Genomic DNA, 22,575 nt, shown 5'->3' with positions numbered 1-22,575 from the left:
AATAAATTCTTGACTTGACTAGAATTCAGCCAACATCTCTATTATCAATATAGAGGGGAAGAAGATAAATTAAGCATAATTTGTAAGATTGGCTATTGGTTCCTAGAATGAAATCTCTCCTCTTTAAATGCTCTCTTAGATGACTGGGTGAAACATATCTAGCAAGTCACGATCATAAGAGTGTCTTTTTGTCATTTTTATTAGCAGCATTCTAGGACAGGTCTCTTATCTCTATGGAATTATCAAGCACTTGATACTAACCAAGCTATCTGTATCCTGAGCTGCTCCAGAAGGTTGGGATGTGTTTTGTGATAGCTGGGTTTTATAAGTGCAATATTAAAGTAAACCATGAGTCTTTTAAGCCCAGCATGTTGAGGTGAGCACTCTGGGTTATAACTCAAAGGTACAGTCCCGATGATATCCAGATTGGAATAATGGCTGGAGTGAAAAGCAGAAGACCAGCCTGCTTGGAATTAATTCAGATTGAGATAGTCCCATAGTCTGAGAAGTGGTTGTAACATTGTGAAGTTGTAACGTTGAGAGCAGTGGAGTAGTTCCTGTTAGACTTATTATAAGCCTCACCTTATTTGATGCTATTCTCAGGACCTGTAAAGAATCCATTTGCCATCATAAATCACAATCTATATTTATAAAACATGAGTAGAGAGTGCTATGAGAAATTTGGCCTGGATAGCTGTTATTTATTATATTTTTAACAATTTGTGACCTATCAGAATTTCAACAAACTCAAAAGAACAGATGTCTATGAAAGCACTTTACTTTGTCCAGGTTGGTGAGGATAGATGAGATGATGGGACACATGGATACCGATAATTCTGATACAAGGCAGAGGGAGATAAATTCAAGGAAGAGGTTCAGACAAAGTGCTGTGAGCATTTTGAGAAGGAAAAGCACTTTCACCTGAGGCATTAGGACTAGAGGGCTCTGGGAAGAACTTCACGCTGGACATTGGGTGGGATCGGAACAGCCATGGAAAGAGAAGCTATGTTAGGCACGGAGCACAGAGACCGTGCAGGAGAGAGTGGAAGACAGACAGAGACTAGTCTGACTGCATTGAGAATATGTGAAGAAGACTAGAATGAGATGAGGCCAGAAAGGTAGGTTGGAATCAGAATGTAAGGGACCTTGAGTGCCAGCATCTGGAGTTTATATTTTCTGTGGTAGTGCCTAGGGCATTCCTGAAGGTTCTTGAGTGAGGAGTGACTTGAGCATAACAATACTTGGGAAGATTTCTTGGGAAGCAGTGTGAAGATTGGTTTGGAGAAGGGATAGGATGAAGGTAGGATGGGTAGTTAAAAGATTGTTATAGCCTGCATAAAAAGAGAATAAGAATGGAACTCAGGTATTTCTAGGGATGGTGGGACTAGGAAAAAGGGTTCAGAATCAAACTGAGGGCAGTTAAGTGGCATTGTGGGTAGAACACTGGGCCTGGAGTCAGGAAGACCAGAGTTCAAATCTCATCTCAGACTCATATTAGATGTGTGGTCCTGGGCAAGTCCCAAAACCTCTCTGCCTCAGTTTCCTCATCTGTAAAATGAGGAGAATAACAGCATCTACCTCCAAGTTGTTGTGAGAATTAAATGAGATAAGATTTGTGAAGCACTGAGTGCTTTGCCAGTGCATGGCACATAGTAGGCATTTAATAAATGCCATGTTCATTTACTTTGTTTAGACTCTGTCTTAAAGGTACAAGTGCTTGGCAGCTGGTAGGATGTGTGGGGTAAGGGAGAAAGAAAAGTTAAAATTCACCTCATTGGGATACTGGGAGAGTAGTGGTACTGTTAACCAGGATGGAGAAGGTAAGGGAGAAAGGCAGGCTAAAGGGAGAATGAGTTCCTTCCTAGACATGTTTGAATTTAAGGTTTCATTGGTAGATCCAGATGACAGGATCCAGCCAGGAGTTGGAACTCCAGCCCAAGAGCCCTAGGGAAAGGGTGAGATGGAAGATAGGAATTTGGGAGGCATTTGCATAGTGCTGATAATTGAAGCCATAGGGAGTAGATAAAGTCACCAAGGAGAAGAGAAGCAAAGAGCAGAAGTGAGGGGTGGCAGCCTTACAGGGCAAGCTGGGTTTGGAGCCAGAGGTCTCGGGTTCACATCCTTGCTTGGTTACTTTATGATCTGTGTGACCTTGGGCAAGTCATTGCAGCCCTCTGAGACTCCGTTTTCTCAACTGTAAAATGAGAGCATGACAGTTTTAGATGTACAATACATAAGCCAGGAGAGGAGAAGAGGTATCAGGAAGGGAGGGCACGTGCTACAGAGAGCTCAGTGACTGAGTGACTCAGACTCTGCTAGGCCTACAGGCGACAGGCTTGGACTGGAAGCCAGCCCATGAGCAATGACTGCTGAACATTGTATTTGCTAAGAGTAGAGCCACATATCCAGGTTAATGTGAGCTAATTTAAGCCGAGCCCAAAGTAAATTAGGTTATGGTCAATAAGTTTGAATAATAAAAATACCATGGCCTGTGACAGATATCAGACATGCAGGAACAAATTCAAATGTACTTGGGAAACATTTAATGAAATAAAATATAGTAAAGCATAGATAATGTTAGTGAGTGATTTTCTAAGTCACTGTGCTGCTGCAGGGATCGCCTTTGACATTTTAGCAGCCCTGTTTCTTTTTGAGTTTGCTGGCACTAAGCCTGGTGTCTGCTATTGATACAGCTTATTGGAAACACCTCTATTTTGATGTAAATACATTAATGAAAATGTTATGGTCTCAGTGTGGTTGATTGTGTCTTCAATGTCATTTATCTCTCCTTTGTAATAGAAAAACTGAGGCAGTCAGGGAAGCAGTAGCCTTCTGTGGATCCAGTAACTGAGAATTTCCTGATGCCCGATTTTGCCATTCCCTGGGCTGTCCTTCCTCATTACTTGACGTTATTTGGGAAAGAATTTATTTTTTAAAAAATGAAGTCAGGTTTATAAGGAACTTGGTTTGAAAAAGAAACCCAGCCCTGTCCAGCAGGTGTGAGGCTTGTCCTTCAGAGTCCCTTGGGAGACACCTTTCCTTTTCTGTGGAGTTGCCTTTACTTTTGGCAGCTGTCTTCAGAACCTGTGATGTGTTCTTTTGTGCGTCCTCAGGGTTGGCAAATATTTGTCCTTTGAAGATGAATATTGTCAAAAGTCATACAGAGCTTTATCCAGTGAATAAGATGTGCAGTCATGTTGGAGGCTAGTGGTTTTGGTCAAAGTCAAAGCCGTGAGCCTGAAGGACTGAGCCTGTGCCAGCATTCCTAAGTAGGATTTGTTCCCTGAATGCTCTGAGAAAGTGGCCTGGTGTGGAAGAAGCATGTGGCTCCCCAGGGTGGCTGTTGTGATGAATAGCACTGGTTTGGATAGGCAAATCAGAAATAGATGTGTTCAGGTCAGTCTCATTGCTTTAGTCATGCCTTCTACTTTTCCTTTTCAGTTTCAGCTTGAAATTAGGCAATATGAAAAATTTAATTTTTTGATAGCATTGTTTTATGGTGGTTGCAGTGAGAGAGGGTAGAAGAGGAATTAACTTAAAAAGAGAATGAGAGAGCTGAGGGTCTTGTCCCCTGCCCTCATCACAGAGTCACAATTCAGCAGTGAGCATTTATTAAAAGAGCAGCTGCTGTGCATCTGGGGCCTGCTGATACAAAGACAAAACTAAGTTGTTCTCAGGCTTAAGGATGAGATAACATGTATTTAGATCAGTGTATACAAAATAAAGATGGATTTGGAAAGGGAAAGCATTAGCTGCTTGGGAGGATACATGATACAAATTGCATGTCTCCAGAAAGAGACCACCAGAGTGGGAGAAGCCTTGGAGATGGTGGCATTATTGCAGGATTGATTGAAAAAGCTGTGGAAAATAGGAGACCTACATAGGAAAGCCATGATTCCTCTTTTAAGACATTTGAAGGGCCATCATGTAGAAGAGGGATGACTTTTTTTGCTTGACTCCAAAATATAGAAGTAGGCCCAGTGAGTTTAGAAGTTCTAGAGATGCAAAGTTTCCATTTAGTATAGGGGAAAATTTTGTAGTAATTAACTGCTCAAAAATGGAATGGGCAGTGGAAACAAATTAATTTCTAGTTGCTGGAAGTCTTTACACAAAAGCTGGACTACTATTTATCTGGGATATTGTTATAGACAAGATTCCCGGCACATGGCGGGTTGGATTAGCTGTCCTCTGGAGTCCCTTCCAAATGTGAGATTCTGTGAGTGGGGGAAAAAAATTAGACTTTATTCCTGAATTTGACATGTGATCTCTATTTAGGAGAAGTGTTATGAAATGTAATGAATTCATGTTATCAAAAGTTTCTGAAATCTTCATCCCTCATACTCTCAAAAAAATAATTTTGTCTCTGGTGAAGAACTGTCAGTCTGCAAAAGACTGTTTAATTAAATATCTTTAATTGATTGGAAAGCTTTGGTGGAAAGCTGTCAATGTAAGATTAAGTAATATTGTTTATTTGGTACTCAACCTTAGAAACTGATCATTGATGAAAAGAAGTATTACCTGTTTGGGAGAAACCCTGATCTATGTGATTTTACCATTGATCACCAATCTTGCTCTCGAGTCCATGCTGCCTTGGTCTACCACAAGCATCTGAAGAGAGTTTTCCTAATAGATCTCAACAGTAGTAAGTAACTTTGCTTCATGTAAAACTACTTTGGACTAATCTGTTTTAAAATAATGCTTCGCTGTTGATTAAATGAGAAATTAGGAGTTTTCATTCAGTTTTGAGAATTTAACATAACTCTTGCCTGCTCTTTTCCCTCCAGCCATTATAACCATCCTCTTCCCCTGAAATAATTGATGATGAAGACTGAATGATAGATGGGGAGAAGGCATATGGGAAAGGCTTCCCGAGGGAGAGGCAGCTTCCCCAAGACCAGGGGTTGGGAGGGTTGGGGAGAGACTGCCTTCTGAACCTAAGAATTTGTAGAGAAACTAGTACATTATAGATCCTCACTTAGACAAAGTCTTTAGTCATAGGCCCATCCTACCCAATGTCAGTGACTACTCCTGCGAAAATCCAGCGTTATACAAACCAGTACAATGGAGAGCAGTTAGTTCTGTGAAAGTAGTGCTCCAAAATGGGCCTAAAATCCAGAGGATTTAATGCCAGGGGGGGCTTGGGCTCTAACTCATTTTGTCACTGCTCTCTTGAGGTGATCAGCCAAAAGACAAAGCAGTAGGATCTGGTTGTAGCATAGTAATACTATTATTGTAAAATAACAGTGGATAAGTCACAGTATTAGGCAGAGAATGCCAGTATTGACTACTGGTGGAGAGAGGGAACAGTTTTGGAGGGTAATGTAGGATTGTTTGACTTTGGAAAGTAACTCAAATTTTTTTATTGCAGAAAATTCATCTTTCTGATTGTTTTGTATTGGCTGATATTAAAATTGCTTTGTGACTAATCTGAATAAGCACTACACTTTTATCCCAGAATCTGGCTTGTGTAAAACTTGAATATAATCAATTGTGGTGATAGTTTTCAATATCACCCCCCCCTCCCCACCTTCATGTGTATTTGCATACTGTGTATGCACACATTTCTCCCCCTTCATACTATCCTTTTGAAGAGATCTCATTTTAGGAATGTTGGCCTTCTTGTACCAATAATAGCTGACATTAATATAGGACCTGTGTGCTGAGTACTGTGCTAAGCGCCTTGCAGTTGTTATTTCATCTTATCTTCACCACAACCTTTTTGGGGGTGGGGTAGTAAATACTAATATAATCTCTATTTTACAGTTGAAGAGACTGAGGCAAACAGAGGTTAAGTGACTTGCCCAGGGTCACACAGCTGTATATGTGCCTGAGGCCAGGTTTGAACTCAAGTCTTCTTGACTCCATACCTGGCATTCTATCCATTCAGCCATCTAGCTGCCTCAGTGAATAGCCGACAATTTTCATTTGTACCCAGAGCACATGACAACTAATAGCAAAAAAGGCAGTCTTAACATATGCTGCGTGACTGTTAGGAACCAAAGTTGGGTTAAAAACTTGACCACAAATAAACAACTTGAGAGTCATTTCAATGAATCTGAAGTTTCAGCTTGTTCATTTTTCACATGTGTGTCCATGCATGAGGTATTGTTTCATGTTCACTGTGAGAGACACATGATGGCACTGGCATTGCCTGAGGAGAGCCTGATCTCCCACATCCTCTGTTCACTCATATGTATGTCAGTCTCTGATCCTCATTTTGGTGGAGCCCAAGTGGAAAAATCTTGGGAGGGAATCAGGGTGGTCCTGGAACACTCGTTCTTTTAGCCAGGTCTTATTCTGTTTTAGGGAAACTCAATTTACAGGCCTTGGCTGGCCACTTTGTAACCATTGCATTGGTACACATTGTGGTAGTTGATAAGAGCTAAGACATTTCTGCTTCACCTTAGACTGGACAGGAAAGCCTGGCAAAAGACTAGCATTCAGAATGTTGAGGCAGTTCAATTTGAATCTTTGTAGGGAATGAGCTGGAAACGTTCAAAGATCAAGAAAGGAAACTGGGGTTTTAAAAGGTCAAAGAAGGGGATGTCTGGGCTGGGGATTGTATGAGTCTCAGCCTAGAGAAGCATGAATTTTCTGGCCAGAGAAATCTGATTGCAACCCTTGCATTACAAGAAATAATACATATATAGTCATTGCTTACAGCACATTGCCTCTCAAGGTGTTTGCTTGATGTGATGAGTAGGGGACAGGAGACCTAGGATCTTGAAATCCCAGCTCTGATAGTTGTGACCTTGGCCTAGTTAGTTACTTAGTCTCTCCAACCTCAGTTTAGTTATCTGTAATGTGAGAATAAGAATACTTATATTGCTTACCTCATAACCTGTTGTGAGGCTCAAATGAGAGAATGTATGTGAAGGTATTCTGTGACTGTCAAACTACATTTGGATAAACTGCAGGGTGTTAGTAACTGGGAGGTCACTGAGATTGGGTATTGGAAAGTTATGGAGAATCTTTTCCCTCTCCAAACTCAAGGAAGCCATAGAGCATCTCATTTCTCACTCCTACCTTTCTGATCTTTCCCAGCACACGGCACATTCTTGGGTCACATTCGATTGGAGCCTCACAAGCCACAGCAGATCCCCATCGACTCCACAGTCTCATTTGGTGCATCTACCCGGGCATACACTCTCCGTGAGAAGCCTCAGACATTGCCATCAGCGGTGAAAGGAGATGAGAAAATGGGCGGAGAGGATGATGAACTCAAGGGCCTGCTGGGCCTCCCAGAAGAGGAGACTGAGCTTGATGTAATTTCGTGGTATTGTTTTGATATTTTGGACTAGTGTGTGGAATGTAAACGATGCAGAGACATCCTCCATTCTTGTAATTTGTAGTTCTCCACTTGAGAGAACAAAAGAATCAGCGGCAAACAGAGCCTCAGAGTCCCATGATGTACATCAGCATTGTTGCTGGGTGGGCATTGTGATGCAGACTTACTTCACACCCAGAAATGGGGAGATTATTTGGTGAGGGGGGGCCAACCTCATCTGTCTCATGACATCTCATCTCCCTTGCTTTGTCACCTTCATGGGCTCATAGACCACATTGAAGGCTGTGAGTTACAGGTGTTCATCCCTGTCCTTTAGCTGACTGCTTAAAGAATAGAAGCTTTAGCCTATTTATTAAGCTGTTCCTTTGTGTAGATCACAAAGTTTAGGAACTCAGGATGTTAACCCAGGACTTACTCTGGTTTTCTGGGCCTTGCTGCCCACAGGAGGAAGCCATTTCTAGAGCGGTACAGTCTGCCTTTCCTGGAAGCTGCTTCCCGTGGGTCTGCTGCTGATGCACCTTAATATGAACTGACATTTTATAGAACACTTTAAAGTTTGCAAAGAACGTTTACATGCTTTTTTTGTATGGACCTCACAGCAACCCTGTGAGGTAGGTACTGTAGGTATTATTCTTCACATTTTACAGTTGGGGAAACCGAAGGCTACAAGTGGTTCAGTGATTTGCCTGTGGTCATAGAGCTTCTGAGTATCCAAGGAGAGAATGGAACCTAGGTTTTCCTGAGTTCAAGTTCAGCACTCTATGCTATGGCACTGTATCGCTCGCCACCTTGGGCTACCTTTTTTAAATGGAAGGAGGTCAACTTTCTGCTTTAGACAGTCACATGATTGTCACCCTGATATATGTGTTTGATCCTTTGCTTTTTAAAACCCAGACTTATAATTTCTCATTTTCAGGATTGATATGATTAGAGCTAACAAATGAAAAGTCATCTTGTTCATAAAACTTGTAATTCAGTCCAAGTTTTACATTTTTAATATAACTTTTGTATTCCTCTGATACTTGGCTGGATCTGTGATCTTACTTGTGTGTATGCTCATCATGCTGCAGTAACTGCAGTCCCCTGTAGGACTTCCCGTCTTATGTGTTTTGAGATTGTATTGCTCCAGGAATCCCTGGGGAGAATCCGCCCCAACACCGGAGTCCTTCCTCACATGAGCACCAATGTAGCACTCTGGACTCTCCCTTCGTTTAGGCTTCATTTTCAGTCTGTGACTGACCTGCTGCTTTTCCAGCTGTCCATGTCCTCCATACCTTGATTTTTTTTAAACAGCTGGGTCAGCCCACAGTGACCCCTGAAATGAATTGGTAGGATAGCTTTTTAAAACCTATTTATGTGTTTTTGAACTCAAAAGATTTTTTTTTTAAAGCAATTGGGGTTAAGTAACTTGCTCAAGGTTACACGGCCAGTTATTTCTGGGTGTGGTGCTAAGTGTCTGAGCCCAGATTCGATCCCAGGTCATCCTGACACTGGGGCTGGTGCTCTTACTCACTGAGCCACCTGACCGCCCCTAAGCGATTGGGGTTAAGTAACTGGCTCAAGGTTACACGGCCAGGTGTTTCTGGGTGTGGTGCTAAGTGTCTGAGCCTAGATTCGATCCCAGGTCTTACCGACTCTAGGGCCAGTGCTCTTACTCGCTGTGCTACCTGGCCATCCCTTTTTTTCTTTTTCTACTATAAAGTTTGTTGTTTTTAAAGCTCTGAGTCTATACAAGGGCTGATAGTGCAGGTAGAGTCATATGTGTGTATGGGTACACATATTTGTACACATTTACAGACAGAGATAATTGCCCAGAGCCATAACTGCATAGATCTATAAAACTTAATCCAGGTCTCCTGACTCCCAGAGTTCTTTTCATACCACCAGTTTTTTATTTCCCTGGCACAGACTCACAAGATTAAAATTAAACTCTTTCCTCTCATTAGCTTTGTAGGATATGGTGGCTATATGCATATGTGCGTGTGATTTTAAACAGTGTCTGTGTGCCATGGGTGTATGTATGTATATTGTTTTAGATACCTGTATACTTATACATGTATGTTGTGGATATGGCAAATGAGAGAAAATAAATAATTTTAGTGTTGCCAGAATGAGAAATTGGTGTGGTGGAAAGAACCCTAGAGCCAGGAAACATGGATTATTAGTCCAGCTTTGGCACTGTGACTTTGGATAAGTCCCTTTGGCACTCTGAGCCTGTTTTCTCCTCTGTAGAACAAGGGGCTTGGGCTTGCTACTTCTGCAGCCTGGCATTTCTTTGGCTGTTACTGTCTCCTGTTTGCCCTCCTGCCTTTTCTCCAGGAATACCATCCTCCTCTCCAACTCTTAGTGAAATGCTAGGGAAACACTGTGCCACCAAGCAGCCTCCAAGGATGGGGCTCCAGAAATTGGAGCATCCAGGGCTGCATTGCAGATTGGAGTAAGTCCAGAAGAAGATAAAGCAAGTAGAAGACAAAGTCAGTTATTGAGATAGATGGATCCATAAGTATGAGCAGAATGGGGAACAGACAAGGAGAGCAAAATCTTAATGCCAAAAGTTAAGTGGTCACAGGGGAAAGGTCTCATTCTTTGCAGTTTTTCCTTTTTGCTTAAAACCAAGTTCTTTGGGGCTCCTCCAGTCTCACTGCTCCCTTTGCCTATCATCATGATACACATAAAAGACTAAACTTAATCACCTTTCTTCAGGCAAATAATTCTTCAGCCCAAGTAATATTTGCCCCTGCTTTCTCACTTCATTTTTTTGCTCTCTGTTCTACGAGTCACAGAGGAATTCTGAAATCCTGATAAATAAGGATCATTAGGTATGTGAAATATGATCAAAGGAAATTGACTTTTAACAACAACATAGATCCTCATCTATCTAGAAAGGACAAGATGAATTTTCAAAGGCTCTTCTAGTCCTGATACTCTTATCTTGTTGCCCTGCCCTGAAACCTTTATCTGTAGGTGCACTGACTCCCTGTCTCCTCTGTGAACCCATCCTTAGAACTTGACAGAGTTCAACACAGCCCATAACAAACGGATTTCCACTCTCACCATTGAGGAAGGGAATTTGGACATCCAGAGACCAAAGCGGAAACGGAAGAACTCTAGGGTAACATTCAGTGAAGATGATGAGATCATCAATCCAGGTGAGCGTGTGTTTTTGCTGGTTCCCTGAGGAGAAGCTTGTCCTTTCAGAGAACCAAACAGAAGTTGTCTGGGATTGGAGTTAGAGACCTGGGTTCAAATCCTGGCTCTGCTCCTTGTTAACCTTAGGATTTTCATCTCTGAACTTCAGGTTCCTTATCTGTAAAGTGGGAATGATAGCAGAGTGCTTTTTTGAGAGGGTCAGATGAGATAGAGTGTATATAAAGAACTTGTAAGTTGGTAGCTAACAAGTAACATAACTGGGATCTCAACTCAGATCTCTTGATTCCAAATCTATTTTTTTTTGCTTTTTAGAGGGCAGTTGGGGTTAAGTTAAGTTAAGCCCAAGGTCACACGGCCTAGTCTTTGTGTTAAGTGTCTGTCTGAGGCCAAATTTGAACTCAGGTCCTCCTGACTCCAAGGCCAGTGCTCTATTCACTGAGCCACCTAGCTGCCCCTGATTCCAAGTCTAGCACTCTATTTACGTAACAGAAGGATTCTTTGTATCACAAAAGGGTTCCATGCCGGGTTGTTTTGAAATAGGATTTTGGTTTTAGAAATTCATTTTATGGACCATTTTTTTCCAGGATGCATCTGTTTGTATAGGCAAAGCATTGCTTGTGCTGCCCTTCTTCGCACTGTTGGTATTCCTAGTCATTTTAGCCGATCTGTCCCCTGCCGAGTATGAGAGAGGCCAGGAGCAGGATTGCGACTTAGTAAAATGTGCTCTCAGGCTATGGAGCTGGAGCTAATTATCCCTATCTGCTGCACAACATAGTTAATTGAGCCCTTAGAGATTTCAGGTCTCTTGGCAAAGTGTGGCTTCTGGGTTCTTAGTTAAGCAGCTCTCCAGTCTTTACATTGACGGTGGGTAGGCTTCGAGTAGGCTTGTTCTTGTGGACATATACCTCCAGTATCACAGATTAGTTGTACAAAAACATGTTAAGAAAAACGGTTGGTGCCACAGGAAGAGCTTTTACAGAAGGTTTATCTGCATTCTTCCCACTTAAGCATCAGACTCACCTTGTTCTCATTTCCCTTTGCAGAGGATGTGGATCCTTCTGTTGGCAGATTCAGAAACATGGTACAGACTGCAGTGGTCCCAGTTAAGGTGTGTGCTATCAACTGTGGCTGTAGTCTTGTTTGTAAATGCCCTTTCCTCCTGTGAGTGGGGTTTGAATGCATAGTTAATTACTACTTTGGGTTCTTGGGCTTCTTTGTGTCAGTCTCCTAGGAATTCCTTGGTTTATATCTGGCTGGGCTACATGATGCTTGTAAGGCATCATCTAAGCAGCCAGCTTGGTGTTTTGTCCATTGTGGATGTGGGTACAAAAAAGGCATTTCAATGATGGGCCTCTTTTACATTTTCTTTCCAGGATGGTTCAAGGTTGCTTTTTATTTTTTGGCCTCTTCCCTCTTTATTATTTGGGTGATTAGACTGATTGCCCTTTAAGGCCCTTCTGAGTCTGTGAGTCTAACACAACAATTCAGGCAGAAGAAAAAAGCTGGGAAATTGTTCTGTGCCTTTACCTTCAGGGTTATCATAGAATTTGATTTAAGCAAAGGTGTTTGTCCATTATTTTGCTTCACTTTTCTCCTTTCTTTCTTTCTTTGCAAATCCCAGAAGAAACGTGTCGAGGGCCCTGGCTCGCTCAGTTTGGAGGAGTCAGTGAGCAGGCGCATGCAGAACTTTCCATTCAGCGGAGGATTGTATGGGGGTCTACCCCCTACCCACAGTGAGGCAGGCTCTCAGTCACATGGCATCCATGGGACTGCGCTCATTGGAGGCCTGCCCATGCCCTACCCAAACCTCGCTCCTGAGGTAGACTTGACCCCTGTTGTGCCATCAGCCGTGAATATGAACCCTGCACCAAACCCTGCGGTCTACAATCCTGAGGCTGTAAACGAGCCCAAGAAGAAGAAATATGCCAAGGAGGCTTGGCCTGGCAAGAAGCCCACACCCTCCTTATTGATTTGATATTTTTGGTCCTGGGGCGGGGTGGGAATTGGGTGGAAGGGTGGTTTGGGAGGCTAATGAACTGAGGGGAAAAAAACTTTACATGTGTGCAGTATCGTCTTTCAGAATGTCTCTTGGTGTCCTAACCATGTAATTTTAAGACTGGGGCTGGGGCTGGGGTTGAAATATCCCGTTAAAGATCTGTTTTCAGAACGCTTTCTATGTATAGAAATTTATTTCATGCATCCTTTGAGCTAAACTGCCCAGCCACCTTTTTCTCCAGGCCCTTCGACCTCCCTTTTAGGATCATTTTTTTATTTGAAGTTTTATAGATATAGATATATATATGTGTATATATATATATATCTCATTTGTAATGAACAACCAGGCCCTCATCTCCAAAAATTCAAGATGAGTTAGATGGCCGTATAGCAGGAAAGCTGCGAGTGTTACTGATGATGTAGGTCATGTGACCTGATTTATATTTGCTGCACTTGAAATTCCCAGATAGTTTTGATTTTAATGAATTTTCCCTGTGACAGTAGGGGTCTCATGGATTATAGACTGGTCAGAAGAGGGCTCTAGAGTTCTTCGTGGGAACCTTATATAGATGTAAACTTAAAGCTTTTCCCCAAGTCAACAAATTAAGGTCCTATAGTTAGGCCTTTTCCCTTCTGTCCTTGCTGTTGGAATGAGAATGGTTAGATACAGGTCTGTAGTTTGGGGTTACAGCGTGGTTTTAATTTTACCTGTGCTTTCTTATAAAACATCAGCACTCCATTTGCAAATGTTTCTCATTTGATTCTACGGTACTATTTTCTCAAGGCTTTATTCTCCAAAAAATGTGTTATGAAGATTTTTTTTAAAGGCTATGACTATTTGAGAGTAGTTTAAATTGAACATTAAATGATTTTATTTGGCAAGTGGCTGACCATCTCTTGAGGAGGATGACTTTGTGGCTATATTAAGCAGCTTTTCCCCTCCCAGTCCTTGTTAGCTCAGAGCTCTAAGGCTAGTCTTGACCTACACACACGGAGGCAAAGGTAGGAACATCGACGTGAGCTTTGGACAAAGGTTTGTACATTTGTGAAATAGACTTTTTTTCCCCACACTTTCTGTGTAGCTTTTTACCTGTAACCTTGATTACATTGTAAATTAAATGCGACTTTTTGCCATTTGGGCTGGGTTAATGTTTCAGTCCCCATCACCTACTCCCCCATGGTTAGGAAGTGTTCTTCATCCCAGGATGCACTGATCTGTTCCCATTTTGGTGCTGCAAATGAAGATTCCTGATGAAGGTGGAAATTCTAATTAGCTATGTAGGTCCCCCAGCTGGAGCTGAAGGATGTAAAATAGGTTAACATGTACTGACCTTCATCATGGAGAGAAAGCTGCTGCAACCCTGCCTACCAAGAGTGTATGCTTGGTGTGGCAGTGGTTCGTGCAGAGTTGACCCCCACCTCTCGAGCAGCACCCCCACCTCTGGGGACCAATTACACGTTTTTGAGGCAGTGTGATGGTGGAAACAGACTGAAGCCAAAGGTTAAGATAGGGGAGTTTTGCTGTTAAATAAAGGTAATAGCTTTTTAATTAAACTTGTATCTCTTGATATTCTGGGATCTAATTTTAATATGGAATAAATTGGATAGGATAGAGAGGAATGAAACATAGGTGGGAGTGGGGAAGTCTTGTCACTTGCCACCTTTGTAGTAATTGATCCTAGAAGATGGACTTTTTTTTCCCCTTCAGAGCCATTGGTAAGAGCCTCCTGCTGGACAATGAGGAGAATGGTCTTTAGGCCCACCTCAGTCCAAAGTGCTGAACAGGCTAGATTTACTGGACCCCATCATCAGTTTACTAATGGAAAAGTGTTTTCAACTCGGGTCATTTGGGGTCAGGAGCAGACCCTAGTGTAAACACTTCTTGAGTGCTGTGACTCCTGTGGCTTTGGGCTCCCATAGTTGGCCGGGATAACATTCTCTTAATTACAAGGGATTCTGTTGTTAACAGCAACCCAGAATATACTGCACTCTGCACATGGCCATTAACCACAGGAGTGGGGGGTTGGGTTTGGTTTTTTGTTTCCATTTTACTTTCTTAACTTCAGAAATTGGACCAGGGACCAGGGGTACCTTGACTGCCCCTAGCATTCCTTCTCCAGCTTCTTCAGTGCTTCTGTAGGATTCTCCAGCCTGAAATGAAAAGCAGTTTCTGGTAGATGATTGAAGTTCTCTGAAGATCTGATTTCCTCCAAGCTTCCCTGCTGACCAGCTCTCATAGTCTCAGACAGCTTGCTTTCCCCTTGAATTAAAGGGAAAGCAATAGAAGAACCCAAAGTTCACCATTTGGGTGTCCAAAACATTTCCCCCCTGAAAAGTGCCTCTAATTTGTCAGTAGCAAGTCAGTCTCCTCATTTCACAGTCACAGGACAAAATCACAACATCAGGATGATATTTTTGCCACGTGTGGGTGTGAGTGTGTATTTGTATAGTATATACACATTGATCTGTACCGGTTTTTTAAATCTATGGGATATATGTGTGCAGAGCCTCAAAAATGTGTTTGGGTGATAATGGATTTTCTTGTCCAGGTAATTATTAAAAGAATTTTGAGGACTGGGCAAGTGGGATTTTTTTTAAAACTGCATGTGTGTTGTATTCAAAGCAGAATTTGGGGACTTTTTGTATTCCGTTCCTCCTTGATGAGGTGGGCACTGTCCAGTAAGCCTTCTGGCCTATGCCTTGATGTGAGAGATGCACATGTGGTATTCCCTTTATACGTGAGGGACATACCTAATGTTTTCCTTTCTGCTCTCATTCTGTCCATTTCAGGAACCCAGCTGAAGGAGGAGGTGCCTCATATATCACAGCACCCTGGGGCCCATGATGGCATCTTCACTGCTCAGCCCTCAGCACAGGCTGGGCACGTTGCTGCAGGATAATGGAACCGTGCTCTTAGCTCTTCAGATTCAAACTACTTTGTGCCAAATTCCTTTGTTCATCATGGAGCAGAGAGATACATGGTCACTCATAGACCTACTGCCTTTTTAAAGGTAAAAATCCCCACTTAATTTTTAAATAAGCTTGGCCATATCACAGGGATCACTGGATTAGGAAGGGACCTCCTACATTACAAGAGGACTCCTTCTGAGGTGCAGCTCAAGGTGGGCAGGAATCACTTTGGCCTCTTAGGGTGCTGGGGAATTTGAAAGATGGAATAAGCGATTCATGGCTGAGGAAAAAATGCCATGTAGGCCAGACCTTCAATTTAGTGAACATTTATTTAAGGCCCTGTTGTGTCCAGGGCACTGGAAGAAATACAGAGAGAACTTGCTTTGTTATCAAGGAGCCTACAAAGAGACAAGTATTGTAAGTGCATGTTAGAGGGCTGAACCCTTGAGAGGAGAGTCTCCAGGGTGGGGAGATAACAGAACCAGGAAATCAATGAAGCCTTCATGGAGGAGGGAGGGGATGGGTGGGGTACTTGAGCAGTGTGAAAGTGATCTTGGGGTTTTGGTGAACTTTAGGCTAACTTGGAATGGATGTGATACGGCAACCAGAGAGAATCAGTGGGGTACTTAGGCTTCCTTAAGGAAAGCCTGGTGTCTGGAATAATGTAATGGAAGTAGTTACTTGTATGACTTCCCAGTTAGGCAGCATCTTCACTACTGTGTTTTTTGGTGCCACCTTTCAGGAGGGACGTGGATAAACTGGAGGGTGACCAACAAAGGGTGGGCAGTCAAGTTGATGAAAGATACAGAGATCACACTATGTCATAGTCAGTTGGAGGAACAAATGATTTTTGGCCTGGAAGGCAGAAGACTTTGGGGAGGTAACTATCATCAAGTCAAGTATCTGAAGAAAAGTTTCATGGAGAAGGAATTAAATGTGTTGTTGTCATGCATGAAATTTAACAAATAGGTAAATGGAGGCAATTCTTTGAGTAAGATATCATTTAGTATCAGGGGCATGCAGTCTGATAATAAAAAGGTCAGTGACTAGCCTCTTTGTTCCAGAGATCCAGAGAAGCCTGGAAGGGCTTTATAAACCCAGGTGTAGCTTCCTTCTGATTGGCCTGATGGACCTCCCCTGGAAAAGGCAAGGCAGTCCTGATTGGTGGAAGTGGCCACATCACTCCTCCCTATTCATACTGGGATGGCGATAGGGACACAACAAGACTAATTCCTGGCAAGAAAAACATAAACTATCTCAATTAGGTTCTTTCTGGTTTGGTCTCCCCCACATAGACCAGGTCTCACCCCTAACTTTGATTAGGAAAAGCAAGAACATGATTCATCCAGTGGGGAGAGTCTAGATCAAGCTGGTTTATGAGAAGATGTATTGGGGGGGCCAAGAGTATAACTGCTCAGTCATAATCACACCCTTCAGAAACTGCCTGACCTTCAGAAGTGGGGTCTGTCAAAATGAGAAAAGGATGGATAACAGAAATGTTGGTTATTAAGTAATATTAATTTTCCTTGTTGCAATCATCTCACAAAGTGCAGAACAGAAAGCACCCAGGGGGAAGGGGCATAGAGGAGGGAGATTCTGATTTGACATAAAGACCTACAGGTAGGGTTACCCAGAAGTGGGACCCTCACCAAGGGTCTCCAACTGAAGTCTGGCGACTGTTTATTGGAGAAACTGAAGATGGAATTCTTAGGGAGGTGTGAGATGCACTTGGGGGCTTCTGAGATCTGAGTCTGTGGACTCAGAAAATAGCATGCACAAGGCCAAAGGCATGGCAATCAGAATAAAATCAGGAAACAATAAGTACTCTGATTAGTCTGGGACATTGACTAGAGGAAACTGAATAATGATACTGTGATGCTTCATCTTCCATCTCTATGCCTTTGCCCAGGCTGTGACCAGGTTTGGAATGCTCTCCTCACCTCTGCCTCTTAAAATCCCTGGTTTCCTTTAAGACTTAAATCAGATGGCAGCTTCTACATGAAGTTTTTCCTGATTCCCCAGCTTGCTAGTACCTTCCCCCCTCAACTTGACCTTCAGTTTATTTTGCATATATATTATATAAAGTATTTGGTGTCCCCCCAATAGAATCCAAGTCCCTTGGGGGAAGGAAAGGTTTCTGTTTTTGTATCCTCAGGATTTAGCACAGTACCTGGCACATACTAGACTTTTAATAAATTGTTGATTATTTGAATAAGACTGGAGGGACAGGTTTAAGCTAAGTTTTAGAAGACCTTGAATGCTAGAATTTGTTTAAAAAATTTGTTTTTGTATTTTATTCATGAGTCCAGGGGAACCCACAGAAGGCTTTAAAGTAGGAAAGTAATGTGATCAAACTCGTGCCTTAGGAAGCCTTCTCTGGCAGGATGTGCGAGATCTTCCAGAGGCAGAGAAAACAGTTAGGAAATCATGACCCCATTGCAGATGGCAGGTCATTGCCAGCAATGAGGAGTGGAGGGGAATGAGGCGGGCAAGGAGGCGTCAGCTGTGAACCCTGTGTGGGAGATGAAAGAGGGAAGAGTCTAAAATAAAAAAGATGGGGCTTTAAGGCTTAGTAAGTGCTTTTCTCACCACATGTGTGATTCTCTCCATTTCACAGAAGTCTCAAGAGGGTTTAAGTGACTTCCCCAGGGTTTCCAGGGCTCTTTCCACCACCCTGCAATGAATGATTGTGAAGTTTGGGGTCTGGGTGACTGGCAGTGATGATGGAGGTGTAGGCAGAAATGGGAGGAAGAGCAGATTCTGGGTAAAGAGAATGTGCAGTTTGAGGCAATACCAAGGCCATCTGGAGAATAGAAGGCCCCTCAGATCTAGAGAGAGTCCAAGCAGCAGCCTTCCTGGCCTGCTGGGGGGGGGGGAGGGGAAGGGGCAGGGCACACATTGCAGTGTGAGTCAGTGACCGAACCAGATCTGTGTCCAAGTCTTCTGGCACAGTCCAGTGCCCTTTCCCTCCCTTAATGCAGGGTTTGTTGCAGCTCATCTTTTCATCCAGCCCTCCCACTTTATTGAAGAGAAAATGAGGACACAGGACAGAACAGAAAAGAAAAACGATACATGCTGAAATGGAAATTATAACAGGCCACGAGAGTAGAGGATTGCCCTCGAATACATATGAGTTTAGCATGATCCAGAGGACCAGATAACCTCTGGGGTCCCTTACTGCTCTGCCTCACCAGGAGCCAGGGATCCTGATGGAAGTTACCTTTGCACAGGGCTCCCATAGGCTCAGGACAGACGTGTATGGAACCCCCACAGACAGGCAACAGGCCCAGAGCAGGCAGTGAGTTGCCCAAGGGCACAGAGGTAATAAGTAATGGATTCCAAAACAAGCCTGAGCTCAGACTGTAAATCCAACCCTCTTTTAAGCATTGCAGCAGTCTTCTTTGCTCAGGTGTAGGTGGGTGAAGAAGTGATTCCATTCAGCCAGTATTCACAGTCCACCTATGTGGAGCACCACAAAAAGGGTCCCCAAAAGGATATATGCAAGAAGTAATGGGGGGAGAGAGAGAAAAAGGACCATCTCTCCTTCGGCTCAGCCAAGGCAACTACAGCTTTGTCCTAACCTCCACTGTCCTCAGCACCCTTGGAAAAAGCACGCCCCTTGTCTCCTCAGGATCTGGTTGGTGCTCCGTGAATTCAGCAAGCATGTCTTAGGCACCAGCTGTATACCCAGGCACTTATAAGAAGTGGGACTGGGATGGGGGGGGCATGGATGCAGGTAAGTATAATACAAAGAGGGAAGTGAGGACGAAGGCTGCTGATATCCTGGCCAAATGCAGACTAGAAGCTGTTGGAAGGCAGCAACTTTGGCAGTTTTTTCTTTGTATCCTTAGCACCTGACATTCCTGGCATAGAGTGGGCACTTGGTATCTGCTTGTTGAATTTATTGATTCAAATATTCCAAATGTCAAGAAAGAAAATGTACAGTTTTGCTCTCCTTGCAGGCTCATCCCAGTGCCTATGTGGGTGCAGGGGAATACCCTCTGGGAGCTGCATGTCATGCCAGTGGCCACCAGGAGATGGCATCCTTTTCTGGGAAGGGTTTGGTGGCACAGATTGGGCCGCCTGAGCTACTCACTGGAAAGGGAAATGGATTGTGCCAAGTGAGAATTCCCCCACTGCCCATATGTCTCAGGCATTGCCAGCGGCAGCTCAAGAGGCCCCCAGATGCAGGCAGCTTGCCCAGCCTTTGTCTTCCCCACTGTCTCTCCTTTCTGTCTCTTTATCTGTTTCTCACCTTTGCTTCCTTCCCTGTACCTCTGTGCAGAGCCATCTCTAAGGGATGCAGAGTTAGGACCCAGGGCATTGTGGAGCAGGAGGGTGAGGCCAGGAGCCAGGGAAGGCTTCTTCTGACCCATAGCAGGCTTCTGCCTCTGGGCCTGCTTAACATTTTCTGCTTTTATGTTACTGGTCCTTCTCTGTGCCTCACTAGACATACAGTCATGCCCCTTCCACATCATCCTCCTAACTCAGCTTTAAAAATTACAGAGAATTTTCTTCATAACAGTCCTGGGGAGCTGTGGTTCAAATATTATCCCTGTTTTGCATATAAGGAAACAGATTCTGAGAGGGTTATGATTTGCCCAGGGTCACATAACTCATGTCCGAACTAGCACTCCTGCCCAGCTCTTCTGATTTGATGACCAGGTCCTAATTGCTCCTACTACGTCCTCTTTCCCTAGTTCCTGGTCTCTAGGGTCCTGATTCCATACATCTCAATCAATAAACAGTGATTAAGCCCCTCCCAGAGTGCTAGGCACTGTGTTAGATGCTGGGTGTACAAGTACAAAGAATGAGCTCCCTAATCTCAAGGAGTGTCCGATCTCGCGGAGTGGGAGACAAGTATATACAAAAATATATACAGCATAAATATAAAGGGAATGTATATTACAAAGTTAATAAATGGTTTGGGAGGGGATATAGCTGAGGGAATTAGGAATAAATTCATTCAGAAGTTGGTGCTTGAGCTGCTTCTTAAAGGAAGAGAGAGATTATAAAGTAGAGGTAAGGAAGGGGTGAGTGCTTTCTAGACATCTGGGATGGCAAGTGCCAAGGCGTAGAATGGACATGGAGGAGAAAGGACCAGTTTGCTGGGATTACAGAATGTGTGTGTCCTGGGGTGGGAGTGGTAAAGTTGAGTGGAGGCTTAAAGATTGGGGCCAGGTTGTGAAGAGCTTTTAAGGCCATATGAAAGCCCAGTAAGGTGCGCTGGAAGTAGCATTGCATTTGCCATAAGAGGACCTGGGTTTGAATCCTGACCCTGCCACTTACTACCCATGTGATCTCAGGCAAATAAATCACTGAACTCACTTTCCTCATCTGTAAAAGAAAAAGGTCAGGAACCTTTCAGGTGTCTTTCAGCTCCTGCATCTAGGATTCTGTGGCCTTGCCTTGGCAGAAATGAGACATTTGAATGAAGTAGCTCCTCACTGTCAGCCCAGTTTTCTTTCCACAGTAGTGTATTGTCAGAAGAAAAGGGAAATGTCTCAACGAGGCCTTTGGGGATGATCATGTTGTGAGAGGGCTGTAGTCCAGTGTCAAAATCCCAGGTCTCTGGAAATAGTGCTGTTCTCTCTGCTATGCCATAGTCTGAGAATGGAGGCAGAGCAGCAGGAAGAAGACCTAAGCTCCCCACCCATTGATACAGCCAAACAGATCTGGAAAATGATCCAAACTAAGTCCGAATTAGAAAATCCAGGAAAAATCTGCCTTTTTTTTTTTTTAAATGCAGCTCAGCCAATAGAGAGAAAAGACAGGTCTTCCAACTCTGGGAAAGGGGCTCTAGACAGGAAAGACCCCACTGGGGACATTCCAGCACAAGGAGAGGCTGTGTACAAGGGCAAGAAGAAGTTCCAAATCCAGCAAAGAAAAAATACACCAACTTTGTGTTATAGGAACAGATACCAGCTGGCAGCTCTGTTGCATAGTACCTAGTTCCTGGGCTTAGAAGGGAACCTATGTTTAGGGGTTCCATGGTAAGGAGCCACAGCTGTGTGTTAACCCAGGAGAGGAGCAGCCGGGTTTTAGTTCCACTCTTCGGCTCAGTCTGAACCCTGAACTAACCATGGCAGGAATGCCAGACTGAAGAGAAGCTTTCAGCTCTTTTAGCACCAGTATAGCTTTCTAGCTGGCTGACAGGGATTGAGTCAACAGCAGTCTACTGGAACTCCAAATGGAACAAGCCTACAGGTGTACCCTTCAGACCCAGACCCAAGTCAGGAACTTGCAGAGCTCAGATTAGAAGCACAGGAAATTAGATTTTGCCCTGGATCAGACTGCCTTGGAAGCACTGAAAGCTTGCAGTCATCCATCTTGAGCTGTCCCTGAGCTTTTGAAATGACCCAAATATCCCCAAGAAAGTAGCAGAAGGACCAACCCAAAATGTTCCCCCTGAAAATGTGCAAGTCTGGCCTTACAATATTAAATGGCAAGCCTGGAAGTATGAGCTAATTATGGTAACGGGGATGCTCAGAGGAGAATGACTCTAAAACATCTATAAGCAAAGCCCCAAAGCAAAACAGCTTGGGTACAAATTCAATTGCATTCTTGAAAGAGGTAAAGCAAAAACTTAAAATGCTTATGTAAATGAAATCAGCTATGCAAGAAAGCTTTGGGAATTAATAACTTGATACAAGATGGGTAAAGTGCAAAATTATGCAGGGAAAAAATCACTGAATATTAGAAAGGACCAAATAGAAATTAATGACTCCATGAGACAACAAGAAAATTAGAAGACTGGGAAAAAGAAAATTTAAGGTATCATAGTAAAAACAACTGACCTGGAAAACAAACTAAAGAGATATACTTTAAAAATCATTGGACTAATTGAAAGCCATGACCAAAAAAAAGATTAGACATCACATCTCAAGAGATCTTAAAGGAAAACTGTCCAGATCTCTTAGAACAAGAGGACAAAATAGAAATAGAATACACTGGTCCCCTCCTGAAAGAAACCTCAAAATGAAAACTAGGAGCATTATAGCCAAAATCCAGAGCTTCTGGGTCAAAGAAAAAATACTGCAAACAGCCAGAAAGAAAATACCAAGGAACCATACTTAGGCTTACGCACAATTTTGTTGTCACTGATATAAAAGAGTGGAGAACTTGGAATACGACATTCCAGATGCAGGTTTATAACCAAGTATAACACCCATCAAAAAAGGTATAATCCTAAAGGATAAAAAATAGGTTATTAATGAAATAGAGGACTTCCA

The 22,575-nt window shown here is 43.2% G+C and overlaps 1 protein-coding gene and 1 non-coding gene across 2 annotated transcripts in view; both read left to right on the top strand.

Moving 5' to 3' along the window:
- The window catches only part of PPP1R8 (protein phosphatase 1 regulatory subunit 8), a 373,418-nt gene extending 359,849 nt beyond the window's left edge, over positions 1 to 13,569 (top strand). Inside the window, exons 4-8 of the mRNA XM_069079524.1 lie at positions 4,489 to 4,642; positions 7,045 to 7,265; positions 10,293 to 10,437; positions 11,482 to 11,546; positions 12,060 to 13,569. Of these exons, the coding sequence (XP_068935625.1) occupies positions 4,489 to 4,642; positions 7,045 to 7,265; positions 10,293 to 10,437; positions 11,482 to 11,546; positions 12,060 to 12,413 (939 nt within the window). The 3' untranslated portion in view covers positions 12,414 to 13,569. The remainder of the gene's footprint in view (positions 1 to 4,488; positions 4,643 to 7,044; positions 7,266 to 10,292; positions 10,438 to 11,481; positions 11,547 to 12,059) is intronic.
- Positions 245 to 411, top strand: LOC138154642 (small Cajal body-specific RNA 1). Its single transcript, XR_011166650.1, has one exon. It is a non-coding gene; the product is annotated as a small Cajal body-specific RNA 1 (non-coding RNA).
- Positions 13,570 to 22,575: the final 9,006 nt, after the last annotated feature.

This window comes from Petaurus breviceps, unplaced genomic scaffold, assembly GCF_028583685.1.
Source record: "Petaurus breviceps papuanus isolate PSGF00001 unplaced genomic scaffold, PetGlider_PUasm1.0 91041, whole genome shotgun sequence".
NCBI lineage: Eukaryota > Metazoa > Chordata > Mammalia > Diprotodontia > Petauridae > Petaurus > Petaurus breviceps.
This window is presented reverse-complemented; position numbering and strand designations above follow the sequence as displayed.